At 36.0% G+C, this 17,256-nt stretch overlaps 1 protein-coding gene across 1 annotated transcript in view; it reads right to left on the reverse strand.

Moving 5' to 3' along the window:
• RYR2 (ryanodine receptor 2) overlaps nt 1-17,256 on the reverse strand; it is a 798,221-nt gene that overhangs the window by 129,219 nt on the left and 651,746 nt on the right. Inside the window, exons 69-74 of the mRNA XM_061161401.1 lie at nt 16,006-16,246; nt 14,840-14,927; nt 12,998-13,090; nt 4,953-5,123; nt 3,807-3,866; nt 1,104-1,238 (exon numbers count right to left, since the gene is read on the reverse strand). Coding sequence (XP_061017384.1) covers nt 1,104-1,238; nt 3,807-3,866; nt 4,953-5,123; nt 12,998-13,090; nt 14,840-14,927; nt 16,006-16,246 — 788 coding nt within the window. The remainder of the gene's footprint in view (nt 1-1,103; nt 1,239-3,806; nt 3,867-4,952; nt 5,124-12,997; nt 13,091-14,839; nt 14,928-16,005; nt 16,247-17,256) is intronic.

The raw sequence follows: 17,256 nt of genomic DNA on the forward strand, positions 1-17,256 counted from the left end.
CAGGTATAGTGATAAATTGCATGGCTTTCGAGAAGTTATTTGCATTTTAGTAAACAAGAAGGCAGCAGCAAACAACAAGGAAATTAACAGATACTGCATTAGATGATATCCTTAGTTATTCAACTGGCTAGGGCAGAGATAGGAGATCGTAAGATAAAATAGAAATCAAAGAAATATATTTATTATTGCTATTCTAGTGTGTTCTACAAATATCCTGAGATGATACAGGGCATTTTATTATTTTATGTTTAATGTAAAATAACTGCCCCTCCATGTCGGGCAGGTATTTTCATGGAGACCCAGAGACAGCAAACTTTTGAGTTTACATTGCACACCTTCAGTCTGGTGTTAGTTGGTTGAATGGGTCTCATGAGAAACAGAGAAAGTCTCTGTGTTGCAGATATTTTACGTAAGCTAGGAGATTCCTTATACAAAAACATAATCCACCAGTTGATAACATTTCAGATATTATTGGTTTGGGAATTCTTGAGTGAAGGTAATAAATATGAAAATAAGATACACACAGTAAGCTTTGTAGTTTAAAATAGAAAATCACAGAAAAATGATATAAAACATTATTCTCACATGGTTTTAATATCAATGCATTGCTCTTCTCTAAATGTAATGTATTGCTGATCCTGAGAAAAATCAGCTCAAAAATATTAAAATGAAGGGTTAAACAAGTGACCTTAAATTCAAATACGAGACCAGGGAAAGACAGTATCTCAAACATGTTGCTATGAGCAGTAATGAAAAACACAGGTATAAAACATTTGAAGTCAAGTGTAACTCCTGAAATTTTTGTTAGAATGGTTTAAAATTAAGTATATAATCCTAATTATCTGTTTAATTTTAGAAATATTTTGGAAAAGACAATAAAACAGTGGCCTTGATCTCCCTCAATACATTATCTATCAATAGTTACAAAAATTATAACCTTGGAAATAATGTTGATTAGATACTAAGCAATCCCGAGGCACAGATTATTTTTAATGAACATACTGAACACGTATGCTTTTTGGCTCACAAGTTAGCACACGTCCTTTAAGAAAACATTTTTACAAGGTTAATGCAAATGTGACTAAATCAACACAAAAGCTAACCTGTTCAAGATGAAAAAGCACATTTGCTATATCCAAGACCCTTTCCACTGTCTTCTCAGGATCTGAAGTGTCTTCGGTCCTGTTGGGTAAGTCTTTGTAAAGAGCCATTTGCCATCTAATAGCAGGATCCTCCAACTGCAGAAAAAAGAAAACCGTTCAAAAAATACAGAGGAAAGAGAGGAACATCCACTTCTGAAGAGTCAATCTATAGCTACGTATCCAGCACAGCACAGGGTGAAAACATGATGCAGAGATCAAGACAGAAGTACCTTGTACTCATGAAACATCATCTGGTGAGAGAGACAGACATCAAATAAATGTTTACAATTGTACAGGGCTACTAGGAAGAAACAAAAGGTACCTTGGGGACTTAACCTAATCTGTGGTGGTTGGGAAGATTTCTCTAAACAAGTGAAGTTTCAGCTAGGATTTAAGGATGAACTGGAGATCATCAGGGAAAGAAAACAGGCAAAAGCTATTTTTATTTTTTTTCTTTTCCTTTCACTCGAATCAGTGAAAGATTTACATATTTACTTTAGAGGCAATGATATAGGATCACATTTAATGTGATCCAATAAATATAAAAGTCCGATAAATAAAAGGACTCAACAACAGAGCCCAGACTCACTGAAACTAAGATACCAATGAATATAAATCAATGAAGGCATATCAAATCATATTCTGATAAAGTAATCTATAGACTCTACTTTTTAATACTGTCAATTTTCTTGAATTAAAGATATAACGGAATTCTGAAGGTTTTTAAAAAAGATTATTTTAAACTATAGAAACTGACAAATATAAGCATCTTTCCAGGGATAGATCACTTCAAAGAAATAATTCAGAATAACTATGTCATTAAAAACAGGCAAAGCAATACTTTTATATTTCTCCTCCCATTAAATATTTCCTTTCAACATGGGAGATGGAGAATAATGAAGCAGAATTAGATCGATAACATCCAAAGCTTTACAAATCCTAGCCAGAGAATGCAGAGCCTGAATGTTTCAAAAAATAACTTTTATCTAGTCGGAGGCAGAACTTTGTACACTGAATGACTTGTCAACACCTATTTGTCCTTTGATAAAACAAAATGCTTTTTCTTCATATACTTTTTTTCATCTGAGGACTATTGGACTTACAGATTTTATTCTTAAATACAAAATTACCCCCTCTTGTCCCCAGGATTACCAGTCCTACAATTTTAAGACAATGTGTTCAAGAAGGAGCTGAGAACAAAAGAACTCATTGTTTGTAAATCCATATATATGAGGGCCCAACCCTTAGTATAAAAATTCTATAATGAAATGTCACAAAGAATAAGTATTCATTATGTCTTTACTTTCAGGTTTTATTCATTGGGAGATGAAATACTGATTATACATGTTCATCCTTCCCAGCTCTTCTCTTTCTTCCTGATACCACAATATACAACATACATTGTCCAAAGTATTCCTATAAGTAACCTCTAGAATATAATGGAAGGATTTCCTCCTGCTTATCCAAGACATAACTTTTTATTTGCTGTTTCCTGAGAGTGGTATAAACACCTACTTAAGAGGTACTAAATACTTCCTGTCTCTATTTGGGACTATGGTTCTCAAAGCATGGGCCCAAATTCCCTAGAAATCTTGAGATCCTTTCAGGGACACATGATCTCCTCAAACATTCATGTATAAACTTGAGGTTCAGCTGGAGGCTTTATAAATATTTCGAATAATGTTCAAAATCTTTTTGCTTTTATCTGCAAAGACATCAAGCTTGTATGGGAATTAAACTCCTACTCTGTTAAAATTAAAATTAAATGAATGACAGAGTTCATAAACAAGTGCACATGAAATCTGCCCTAAATAATTTCTGTGCATTGCAAATATTGCAAAAGCATGTCACACCTTTATCACATTATATTCTGAAGTGTTAAAAAAATAAATATGGCTTGGATCTTTGGAAAGAAACATTTTAATACCCAGAAAGGGATACATTATACTATAATCAATACTTTTTGACATTTGGACATTTTCATAATTTAAAAAATCCTCAGAAGGGACATCTGAATAGAAGCAAATAGTTGAGTCAAAATAACAAACTGCAAGACTTCTCATATTAAATAACTGGTCCAGTAAACAAATGAATAGTTTATCCACTACTATGAAAGCATTTCCAAATAATGGTAAATACTTTGGCTACAAAAACTACTTAGAGCAAACATTTTACCCACAGTTAAAAACTAGATGTTATAATGATTTCCATTCATGTTTTGCTTCTAAATGTACACTGGCTTTCCTATTACAGTAATTCTTACTATCTCCTATGTGCTAATGACTCTTAAATAAATATTTCATTTCTGAGAACTAGGTGTAAAACATCAAATTTTCATAGACAACTGTCTCTGTGTCACAAAAGTCCTCAAATTCAGCTGTATGAAGGAAATTCCCAACTTTTATTTCAACTGGCGCCTTCCTTTTTTTTTTTTTTTTTACCAAGTTTGACAGTCTCTGGTGATCTACTTTAGAAATACGTCTTTTGTTATTTTGAGAGACATTAATTCAAAAGGATTTGCAAGCAGAATAATGAATGATTAAGATGATATATTTTCACTATCTTACTTGTTAAAGTAACATTATTTGTAGTATTTCTTCTAAAGAGAGATTAACTATATAGTTTATAGGTGCTAAGTGTCCTTTTGAATAATATTGGGCTTACCTTGCCTTGTAAGTGAATATTACTGCGGATTATATCTCGAACTTCATCCTCAGTGTCTTTCTGTCAAGAAATAAATGTTACCTAAAAGAAGTCTTATAATGCATCCATGGTCACAAGTCAATAGAAATAACTCCAACTTCTTTTGAAATAATCTATGTCTGAACAAACATCTTTATAGGATTTAATACATGCCATAAATCTGGGGGATTATCGCTCAGGTAATTCTTTGATATTGCTGGGACTTGACACAAGACAACCACCTAACTGAACTTCACTGAAAGTTCACTAGATTTAATGCAATTGAATTTCCAGGTCACAAGAAGTAGAATAGAGGCATAGTCCCTTAGGTTCCAACATAGGGAGGTCTCCAGTAAGGTCTCTAAAATCTCCATGAAGTCATTTGAGCCAATAACATCTACAAATATCCAGTAATCATGAGGAGCAAAGCCTGAGAAGCAAATATTAAACATCAGCCAATAGGCCTGCATCCCTGCAGCCCCCGTGGCCACAACCTCCCCTCAACTTGCTCACAGGAGGGTCTCAAACTGAGAGAGGCTCCTCAGTGTGGGAGGGAGAATATACCTTTTATTTTACATGTATATAACATAGCATGCCTATTTTCAAAAAACTGCATTCTCTATGTGTAGCCATAGAGGAAAGTTGAAGGCCATCAAGAAATCTTGAGAACTTCAATCTTGATGCTCACAAAGGAGAAAAACTGATTTAAAAGTCAACATCGTTATCCACCCACGATCAGCATAACACATTATGCATCTAACCTAACACATTATGCATTTATGAAAAAATACCCATCATAAATCTGCAGATACCTCTCATCACAAATTTGATATAGGAGTTTATATGAAATCCATTTCTTCCCCCACTACTAGTGACTTGTTGCCATCTTTCCATTTGGTGTGTGAATATACCCTTGAGGTTATTAACATAATTTAGAAATAAAAACAGCCTCCAAAAAAATATTAGGCCATCTCTGTGTCTGAGTCCTAGGGCCTATATAGAAAAACTGGTTAATAAAGCCTTCAATGAAAAGAAACATTGACACAGAAGAGTGAGACAAAGGAATCCAAACACTTGAGGAGCTGGAGGTCAAATGATCTTTCCCAATGGGAGGAACAGGAGCCTTACCAGACTAAAGCGATTTTTGGCCAGAGCAATGAGCTCCTGGTCCCCAGGGGCACAGATATTCAATCCAATGGGCAGTAACCGCTTCAGAGCGGCCACAATAAGAGAGGTCTGCATGGAATATCGGTCCCCTTTGCGCTTCATTTTCTTCCTTTCCTGATCAGAAACAGCTGCCTATGGAACAAAGACAAACATTGGAATCTGCAACAATTTCTTGTCTCAGGATTCATAAGCCTTTTCTAACTGACTGTGGTTTTCATCTTCCTCATTTTCTGCTGGTCCCTGTGTTTGAAAATCCTACTGAGGATACCTCTTCTCTTTCCTTTTCAGCACCTCTTGCTGATTTTAAGTCCTACTCTCAGATTCTCAAGTCACTATAATTCCCCAGTAGGCATTTCTATATAATTATTTTTTAAGAACAAAAAAGGGTTATTATTTTGTTGGTTTGTTTTTGTTTTTAGTCTGGCCACACCATGTGACTTGAAGAATATTAGTTCCCCGGCCAGAGATTCAACCTAAGCTCCCACCAGTGGAAGTGTGGAGTCCTAACCACTGGACCAACAGGGAATTTCTTCTATATAATTTCAGAAGGAAACTGCACATTGTAATTTTAGAGAGGCATATAGATGTATGAAAAATTCATGGTAATTTCAGATACTGTATGTTATATAATTATCAATGCTTAAGAGGAAAAAAATGTAAGAATAAATGGTTTTTGCTTTGACAAATGCTTGCTTTGTCGCACACACACACAGCATATATAAAACTCTCAAACACTTATTTGTGTTTTACATAGACTGAACACTTGTCTCTCTAAGGCCTTAATTCCCATTTAACAGAAGGAGACATATTAATAATATACTAATCAGTGTTACTTAAATATTTAGGATTATCTCTGGATGACTTGCTTACAACTGAGCACAGCCATGATACTTCAGAGTTCCCTTGTAATTCTGTGGAAACCATGCCTGTGCCAGGGTTACCTCAAATTATAGAGTCTACTTTTCACTGGGTAGTGAGGATCCTTTTTTCTATTTAGAGGGTACATTCGAAGACTAAAATTAAAACTGTCCTATATACCTTTGTTCGTATATGCTAAATTTCTTTGTAGCAAAAAATCAAACATTAAAGATACTTTTATGATAATGATATAGTGCAACAGTTTTGAGCTGAGAAAAAAACAGAAAATAATTTAATATACAAATGATTTGTCTTCCCCCAAAGAAGGCAAAATATATCACAACATGATACTGAAAGAAGTTTTCTGCATAGCAAAAGTTTTGAAACAACTTAAATCATGTAGTGACAGTAGCTGATATGTTAATATCATATATATTATATCATGTAACATATCATTACATATATAGCATATATTGACATATATATATATATATATATATAATCTATTAAATCTGAACCATAGTAGTAAGAATCATATTCACTTTCCAAAGAGATGTACTTATAGCTTCAGTCGTGTCCAACTCTTTGCGACCCTACAGACTATAACCCACCAGGCTCCTCTGTCCATGGGGATTCTCTAGGCAAGAATACTAGAGTGGGTTGCCATTTCCTACTCTAGGGATCTTTCTGGTCCAGGGATCAAACCCATGTCTCTTATGTCTTTTGCATTGGCAGGCAGATTCTTTATCACTAACGCCACTTGGGAAGACCACTTATTGCACAGATCTCACTTTTATCTGTACCAATTTGTAAGAGATTATTCTCACTAAGTTTCATAAAAAAGTACAATGAATAATTATTTGTACTCTTAAATTCATTAATCTCTAAAAATAATGAATTAGTGGTTTTGAATGAGCTCTTTGCTAAAAGGAAACATAGCCACAGTGTTTAAAATAATCAACCCATATGAGGAACCACCATCCTAAAAATTAAACAAATTATGCAAACATATTTCTCTCCAACACTGGTAATTTGGTCTTAGAAAAACAATATTACTAAATATTTATACATTAAAACCTACATTTTATTAGTGTTGAAATTTTCTTTGATTTTTAACTTTTAAAGCTCTTTTAGCTTTATGGCTGCATAAGTAAATGGAACTTAAACTTGGTTTGATATTTACAAATATTTAGGTGACATTATAATAAAAATAATTTAAATCAACACTAAAGGCAACTCTACATTGTTCAATTTTGAGAAATATTAGAAAAATTAATTCTACTTATGTTTAAAATATTATGTAATCTTGTTTTCTATACCACAGGAAATCTATAAACCAAAAAGAATAGTTAATATATCTTTGAACATTTACAGATGATAACAGTCCACTGTTGGTATGAAGAAATTAAATATACACAAAACCAAATATCCTCAAGGACATCTGTATGTGTTGGTTTTGCTTGTTCAGTGCATTTCCTCCCCAGACTTTGGAGCTCCATTAGGGAAGTAGTCAAACCTATTTTGTTCCTTTCTGTATACAGAACTAAGCACTGTGCCTGACTCATAGGAGCTGTTCAATAATTTGAACCCAAACTGCTATAGTTACTGAATGCACATATTTTATTTTCAATCCATTACCTAACATTTGAATCAGACATGAATACACAATAATGTGGTCAATATGTAGGCACTGATGGAAGAAAATTTCAGATACTGAGATCTGGGGAAGTCATTCTTAAGTCATACATAATTTAACTGAAATTTTACGTTAACCAGAACAGCTTGTTTTGTGGCCCGTCAAACACTCATTGCACATCTGCTTTAACCATTAAAGAAAATAATACATTTAAAAAATTAAAATAGAGTAACAATCATTCAGGCATCCAAAATGGAGCTCAGCGGCCACTGTGAATGTGATTGGAGACTCGATCCTGCATTACTGAGAACCTGAATTTTCTGAACTGTACCAGACTCAAGGACACCACCAGCCACCCTCAAAACAAGATCTGCTAGCAGCTTCCAGCTATAACCTTATAGTTTCAAGACCTCCTCTGGTAACTATGCAACTATTTCAGATCCCAATCAATCCTTACTTAACAAGCACACTTACTTCTTGCCAGCTCCAATCATAATTCTTTTGACAAACAATTTAAGTAATTTTCTGGTGTTTGCCTTTGTTAGTCTCCTGCATTTTGCAGTATGGCAGAACACAACTCTGACAAGTGCTTCTTGAATCTGTGTCTCCCAGGTTACAGTTCTGTTTGGTTCTGATAAAATTCCTGTTTATTCCTATTATTAGATTGTTTATTATTTCTGTCAACAGCATAGTTAAGGAGGAAAGTAGGACAAACAAATTCTATCTTAAAAAAATCTCTGTGTGTGTAATTCTATCTTTCTTTCACACACACCACAAACAAATATAGCTCCAACAATTTCACCTAAAATGATCTAAAATTTAATAGAGGGCCAAGAAAAAGGGAAGAATTTTCTAGTTTTCTCCCAATGAAAAGGCCTACAACTCTCCCAAAGTAGAAACAACCAAAATCATAGATGATTTAAACATTTTTAGATATATGAAGTATAAAAGTGAGACTATACATCCAAAAGACAAAAGATACAAGTTTTGGCGACAAAGTGGAAGAAAGGGAACCCTTGCGCACTATTAGTGGGAATGCAAATTGGTTCAACCACTGTGGAACTGCATGCAGGTTCCTCAAAAAATAAGAAAACTAGAACTACCCAAGTATTATGGCCAATTATCTATACACTAGCCTCTCTCTAGGCTACAGATATTTTGCTTTAGGTCAAACTGAGCTTCCCTATTCCAGATTACCTTATTCCATATTGGTCTGCTGGCCAACTTACAGTCCTCTTCTAATTTTAGAAATGGTACTCCATACACATAGTGATTATCCCTGCTTGAGGGACTAGCTCAAGACTTGATATGTGACAATTTGTCTCTTGGTTGGTGTTTGTATTTGGTCTCAATCTCTGTTCAGAAGGAGTTCTGGGTGATCTATTTCACATATGATAATATACATGTTTCAATGCTATTCTCTCAAATCATCCCACCCTTGCCTTCTCCCACAGAGTCCAAAAGTCTGTTCTGTGTCTCTTCTGCTGTTTGACATATAGGGTCATTGTTACCATCTTTCTAAATTCCATATATATGGATCAATATACTGTATTGGTGTTTTTTCTTTCTCACTTACTTCACTCTGTATAATAGGCTCCAGTTTCATCCACCTCATTAGAACTGATTCAAATGCATATTCTTTTTAATAGCTGAGTAATATTCCATTGTGTATATGAACCAGAGCGTTCTTATCCATTCATCTGCCGATGGACATCTAGGTTGCTTCCATGTCCTGACTATTGTAAACAGTGGTGTGATGAACACTGGGGTACATGTGTCTCTTTCATTTCTGGTTTCCTCTGTGTGTATGCCCAGCAGTGGATTGCTGGGTCATATGGCAGTTCCATTTCCAGTTTTTTAAGGAATCTCCACTCTGTTTTCCATAGTGGCTGTACTAGTTTTACATTCCCACCAACAGAGTTAGAGGGTTCATTTTTTTCCGCACCCTCTCCAGCATTTATAGTTTGTAGACATTTTGATAGCAGCCATTCTGACCAGCATGAGATGGTACCTCATTGTGGTTTTGATTTGCATCTCTCTGATAATGAATGATGTTGAGCATCTTTTCATGTGTTTGTTAGCCATCTGTATGTCTTCTTTGGAGAAATGTCTGTTTAGTTCTTAGGCCCATTTTTTGACTAGGTCGCTTATTTTTCTGGAATTGAGCTGCAGGAGTTGCTTGTATATTTTTGAGATTAATTCTTTTGGCAGTTGCTTCATTTGCTATTATTTTATCCCATTCTGAAGGTTGTCTTTTCACCTTGCTTATAGTTTCCTTCGTTGTGCAAAAGCTTTTAAGTTTAATTAGGTCCCATTTGTTTATTTTTGCTTTTATTCCCATTACTCTGGGAGGTGGGTCACAGAGGATCCTGCTATGATTTATGTCAGAGAGTGTTTTGCCTATGTTTTCCTCTAGGAGTTTTATAGTTTCAGGCCTTACATTTAGATCTTTAATCCATTTTGGGTTTATTTTTGTGTATGGTGTTAGAAAGTGTATTAGTTTCATTCTTTTACAAGCGGTTGATCAGTTTTCCCAGCACCACTTGTTACAGAGATTGTCTTTTCTCCATTGTATATTCTTGCCTCCTTTGTCAAAGATAAGGTGTCCATAGGTGCGTGGATTTATCTCTGGGCTTTCTATTTTTGTTCCTTTGATCTAGGTTTCTGTCATTGTGCCAGTACCACACTGTCTTGAAGACTGTGGCTTTGTAGTATAGCCTGAAGTCAGGCAAGTTGATTCCTCTGGTTCCATTCTTCTTTCTCAAGATTGCTTTGGCTATTTGAGGTTTTTTTGTATTTCCATACAAATTGTGAAATTATTTGTTCTAGTTCTCTGAGAACTACTGTTGGTAGCTTGATAGGGAGTGCATTGAATCTATAGATTGCTTTGGGTAGTATACTCATTTTCACTATATTGATTCTTCTGATCCATGAACATGGTATATTTCTCCATCTATTTGTGTCCTCTTTGATTTCTTTCATCAGTGTTTTATAGTTTTCTATATATAGGTCTTTTGTTTCTTTAGGTAGATTTATCCCTAAGTATTTTATTCTTTTCATTTAATGGAATTGTTTCCTTAATTTCTCTTTCTGTTTTCTCACTGTTAGTGTATAAAAATGCAAGGGATTTCTGTATGTTAATTTTATATCCTGCAACTTTGCTATATTCATTGATTCAGTTCAGTTTAGTTGCTCAGTTGTGTCCGACTCTTTGAGACCCCATGAACCACAGCACGCCAGGCCTCCCTGTCCATCACCAACTCCCGGAGTCTACCCAAATCCATGTCCATTGAGTCGGTGATGCCATCCAACCATCTCATCCTCTGTCATCCCCTTCTCCTGCCCTCAATCTTTCCCAGCATCAGGGTCTTTTCAAATGAGTCAGCTCTTCGCATCAGGTGGCCAAAGTACTGGAGTTTCAACTTCAACATCAGTCCTTCCAATGAACACCCGGGACTGATCTCCTTTAGGATGGACTGGTTGGATCTCCCTGCAGCCCAAGGGACTCTCAAGAGTGTTCTCCAACACCACAGTTCAAATCTTCTGCTGGAGTCTTTAGGGTTTTCTATGTAGAGGATCATGTCATCTGTAAACAGGGAGAGTTTTACTTCTTCTTTTCCAATCTGGGTTCCTTTTATTTCTTTTTCTTCTCTGATTGCTGTGGCTAAAATTTCCAAAACTATGTTGAATAGTAAGGGTGAGAGTGAGTATCATTGTCTTGTTCCTGACTTTAGGGGAAATGCTTTCAATTTTTCATCACTGAGGATAATGTTTGCTGTGGGTTTATCATATATGGCTCTAACTATGTTGAGGTATGTTTCTTCTATGCCTGCTTTCTAAAGGGTTTTTTTTTTTTTTATCATAAATGGATGTTGAATTTTATCAAAGGATTTCAATGTATCTATTGAGATAATCATGTGGTTTTTATGTTTCACTTTGTTAATGTGGTGTATCACATTGACTGATTTGCCAATATTGAAGAATCCCTGACCTCTCATGGCCTCTCTCTAATGCCTCTTGTTAACACTGGTCTAAACTGACAACATAATGACAAAGCAAAGTGATTCACTAACAGTTTTCAATTCAAAATACCCCTGTGAAATGTATACTCTTAGTATACCATCTTCCAAAGGAGCAACTCCTTACCCTTCAGGCTTATTGTCTTCCCAGAGAAAAGAAAATTTATCATATTTTATGAGAGTTTCAATAACATAGACACAAAAAATAATAATCCATAGCAGTCAGACAACTAGAGATGTCAAGCTTCAGCTAGCATTAGATTCAAGTTCATGTCTAGTCATGTCAAATACATGTAATTACAACTCTAAATAAGACTAGAGTATTGGGTGATGCTGTTTTATTTTCCCAGTGATCATTAACAAAACAAATCAGATGAACTCTTGGGATTCTGTGGGGTATCATCTCTCTTCTCCCAAGGCATCACTCTTCAGTAATTTGTTGAGTTGGTAGAGACTGATTTCCTTGGCTAGAGTGCCATACTATTTTCCATCTTTGACCATTCACTAGCATACCTTGTGTGCTATCCCATGTAATATATTCATCTTCTTATTTAGTGGTAATGCAAACAATAAAAGCATATGTTTTTCAGTATTTTGAAAGATCCTCTGCAGAGTTGGAAATGACTGAGCAACTATGCACACATGGCCAGTTCCCAACTTGAGTGGTAGAGAAAACAAAAATTTCCATTTCATGTATGAAAATTTGGAATTTATCATGTGGTTCTTTCTTAAACAATGCAGCTAATTATTTTGAGGTGTATATACATACATATATTTACCCTTGATGAATACATATCATTGACTAATTATATGTACATCATACTGACTGGCAATTTTGTGAATGTGTACGTCTATTAAGCATGCCTTATTTATTCTGATGCTTTGATATCTTGGGCCTTGCTGATCTTTGATTGCTCCTCCCAGAGCTAGTCAATTCCTAGAGATACAAAATTACTTGCCTGTAAGCACATCTTTCACAGACAAACCAGTCAATCCAGAGTCCTTGTCCTCCAATCACCTCCTTTACATGAACCTCAGTCCACCTGCCGTCATCACCAAGGACCAGGCACCAGACAAATAGGAACAGTCCCAAAATCCCAGAGCCCACTGAAATTATTCAAACCATCCAATTCTAAACCTTCTTATCCTACCTTGCCTGCTCCTTCCCACAGAAACCATAATAAAGGTTCTTGTTCACATTCTCCCCTTCCTCCCTCTGCCTCATGACTGACCCTTCTGCTTCCAGGGGACTGTGAATAAAATCTTCTTCCTCCCTGATGGTCATTTCCATGTCTGTATATCTTACCACACCTGATTACAAGTCCAGGGTATCCTTAAACCTGTGTGGGTGTGTGTTTAGTCAGTAAACAATATTATCAAACCTATCAAATTCCAGGTATAAGCCTTCAAGATCTAAAAAATATCAACCTATTCAACAAATGAACATTGTATTCAAACATTTCCTAGAACATAAAACAGATTATAGCGCATACCTTGGACATCTTTGACTTGGTGTCCATAATAAGGAAAGACATATTGTTGATTTCATTCTGCACCACGAAGTTCTGCTCCTCCCTTTTGAAATTCTGAGAAGTTCCAAAGGAAGTTTCAATTAAAACCACAGAGATAAGAAGTTCAAATAATTAGAAATTACACAGGACCCCAAAGTTTCTACCAAGATAAGTAGTAATTTAATATATAAGACATAAAGAAAGGAAGCAAATAGTTGTTGAATATCCAGTGAGGGTGCCTGGCTGGGAACAACAATTCTGGGAACTAAGATAGAAATATGAGTGCTTTAAAGATGGGAAAACTAAGATTTAGGAAATTTAAGTAAACAAGTCACACAGCCACCAGTGGATAAAATGAATACTCGAACTCCAACTACTTGATGAAAAGCATATGTACTGCTTTTGGAATAAACACAGAATTACTAAGGGCAAGCACAACTATAACACAACTTTCTGTCAGATATTTTAAGTACTTTTTCATGTACCCTAACATTATTTTATTCACTTTAAATTTAGGAACATAAAAACACCAGCAAAGTCAAGTGTTTAAGCAGTGGTAGTAGTTAAAGCAAATATGGAATAAAAGCAGAAACCATAGAGTTTTAATAGAGAGGCTAACAATATAGCTGTATGTCCTTCTTTTTTGAGGAAGCAAAACCTGAACAAAACAGCTTCATAGTAAGCATCTACGTATAGTAATAACTGATAAGTAATAAAAGATTTCTATTGAGGACAGAGAATAGACTAAGCCTCAATTTTCATCCAGCTCATATTAACATTCTAATTTTAGTATTAATATTATGGATACTTATATAGCTCCACCTTTAAAAATTTGGGTTAGAATATATATGGGGAAACAAACAATGAGACTTTATTTTGAGGGGCTCCAAAATCACTGCAGGTGGTGACCGCAGCCATGACATTAAAAGACACTTGTTCCTTGGGGAAAAACAAAACAAAACAAAACTGTGACCAACCTAGACAGCATATTAAAGATCAGAGACATTACTTTGCTAACAAAGGTCCATCTAGTCCAAGCTATGGTTTTTCCACTTGTCATGTGTGAGTTGGACTATAAAAAAAACCTGAGTGCCAAAGAATTAATGCTTTTGAACTATGGAGTTGGAGAAGACTCTTGAGAGTCCCTTGGACTACCAGGAGATACAACCAGTCCATCCTAAAGGAAATCAGTCCTGAATATTCACTGGAAGGACTGATGCTGAAACTGAAACTCCAATACTTTGGCCACCTGATGGAAAGAACTGACTTACTGGAAAAGACCCTGATGCTGGGAAAGACTGAAGGCAGGAGGAGAAGAGGACAACAGAGGATGAGATGGTTGGATGGTATCACCGACTCCATGGACATGAGTTTGAGTTAGCTCTGGGAGTTGGTGATGGACAGGGAAGCCTGGCGTGCTGCAGTCCATGGGGTTGCAGAGTCAAGACACAACTGAGCGACTGAACTGAACTGAACTGAAAAGATTTGTTTTTAAATATATTCATGGAATTCAAAAGCACATATTGAGATTTTTTCTTATTCTTAAAAGTATCATTGGGCATTCATCTAAAAACCTATTGCTTATAATAAATACTCAGGGCAATTAAAAATCTCTGTGACTGAAGAATACTTACAAAACTCAACAGAAGGTTTATACTGCCTCAAACTCCCCAGGGAAACCTTGTCTCTCTCTCCTCACCAGTTTAATGATACATATGAGACAAGCTTGAGAAACTGTGATCGGTATTAACTAAGGGAATTGGAAAATTGATTAAATTTTGAAAGTCCTTAACATATAAGCACTGTCAATATTTTCCTACTTACATGGGATTTTGACCAGTAGATAAACACCTCAGCAACCATGCGGAAAAGATCTTCTGCTTCTTGGTTAGGCTCTTTCAGCCACTTTGCCCTGGATCATATAATAAAGTGGTACCTCAGTTACTTCTTCAAGTTAATAAAAAAAATATCACCTCCCAAAGTTAAGTTCGAAACCAAGTAAACAGGGCAATCGCGCTTGCCCACGGAGCTCATAAATGGATTAGTGTACAGTTGTAACGTTTAAAATAATGTAAACATTGTAACCGACAAACTGCTAGCTTTCACATGTGAGAGGTGGACTGCTCCAGAACGGGATCTCCAATTGTAATTTTTGCTTGCCAAAATTCACTTATCTACAAACATCTGGTAATGTCATCCTCAGGCAAAATCTCATTGCTAGTAGTGAAAGAAGCAATTCCACCGGGACATATGAACCCAGTAATGTTATGACTGAATTAGAGACATTAAATCACTTTTGAGCATTCTACCTCAAGGGTCCCCAATCCATGGACTGCTACCAATCCATGGCCTGTTAGGAACCAGGCTGCAAAGAAGGAGGTGAGCTGCAGGCAAGCGAGCAAAGATTCATCTGTTTTTGCAGCTGCTCCCCATCACTCTCACTACCGCCTGAGCTCTGCCTCCTGTCACAGCATCAGTGGCATTAGAACTCCACTGTAAACTGCACATGCGAGAGATCTCTGTTGTGTACTCCTTTTATGCTGTTGCTGTTTAGTCACCAAGTCGTGTCTGACTCTTTTGCGACCCCATGGACTGTAGCCCACCAGGCGCCTCTGTCCATGGGATTTCCCAGGCAAGAATACTACAGTGAGTTGCCATTTCCTTCTCTAAGGGATCTTCCCGACTCATGGATCAAATCGATGTCTTCTGCATTAGCAGGCAGATTCTTCACCATGGAGCCACGAGGGAAGTACCCCTTATTTGCAGAAACACAAACTCAAGGCTCCCAGTGATTCTGCATCATGGTGAGTTGCATAATTATTTCATTACATATCACTATGCAATAATAATAGAAATAAAGTACACAATAAATGTAATGTGCTTGAATCATCCCAAAACTATCACCCTCAACCCAACCCCAGGTCCATCGAAAAATTATTTCCTATGAAACTAGTCCCTGGTGCCAAAAAAGTTCGGGACTGCTGGTCTACCTGTTATAGTCCACAAATCTAATCAGGAGTGGATAGAAGGCATAGAGATCTCTGGCCAGTGTGGTGAACTCATCTAGGATGAGAAGTTCAGCTTCAGACATATCTCCCCTGGCCTCAGATTTCAGATGGTCCTCTTCTGATACCACCATCGCTGCCTTTTTCTTGAGCTTCTCCATTAATGGCAAGAAATGAGTTTTCAAGAGCTGAGGTTTCACTTTATTTATAATAGGCTGGGAAAACACTGTTTGAAGACAGACATTAATATTCCATTCTGCATAAACATTCATTAAATGAGGATTAGATGGTCATTACAATTGTAGCATGATTAAGCCTCCCTCTCCTCCAGCACATGGCTTCCTTCAGAATTCAGCCCATGCCTCAGCCCCTTTTCTAGTCCCAAACCTAATTACATAGCTGCTGCTCAAAAATGATTACTGAATTGAATTTGATGTGCTCCCTTGCTTTCAAAAAGAAATTGGTAGCTAATTGAGAATTTTAAAAAAAGACATTCATTCACTTTGGAAATCAATTACTTTCCCACAAAGAAGAAAATTCCCCAAATGGAAAAAGTCCCCAGGCCCCCTCTTTTTTTTTTTTTTTAAAGAAGAGATACATACTGAATAATTCTATGAGATCACATACCTACTACTATATAACCACTATGCCATTACACTTTAACTGTCTTCATCTTTGTTCCAAAGGAAGAGTTAGATTACATATAATACTGCCTTTTTATTTAGTAATAGTTGAAGCTGTTAACAACAGTTGTAAGCTTGATTAGGCCATTTTTTTAATTTAATTTTTATCTTATATTACAGTATAATTGATTTACAATGTTGTATTAGTTTCAGGTGTACTGCAAAGTGATTCATCTATACATATACATATATCCATTCTTTTTCAGACTCCTTTCCCATATAGGTTATTACAGAATACTGTAGAGTTCCCTCTGCTATATAGTAGGTACTTATTGACTGTCTATTTTATATATAGTAGTGTGTACACATTAATCCCAAACTCCTAATTTATCCCTCCCCCCCCCCCAACCCCGGCGACCTTTCCCATTTGGTAATGACAAGTTTGTTCTTTAAGCCTTTTTTAAAATGAATTTTTTCCCTGTAAGTGTAACATAGATGCATTGGGGAAATGTATAAAAGAGAAATGTTAAAAATGAACCAAAATCACCCTATCCAAACTAATAAGACATTGGTGCACTTGGGCGAGAATTCTGTCAATAAACAACTTCGTATG

This window comes from Dama dama, chromosome 15, assembly GCF_033118175.1.
Source record: "Dama dama isolate Ldn47 chromosome 15, ASM3311817v1, whole genome shotgun sequence".
Lineage (NCBI taxonomy): Eukaryota > Metazoa > Chordata > Mammalia > Artiodactyla > Cervidae > Dama > Dama dama.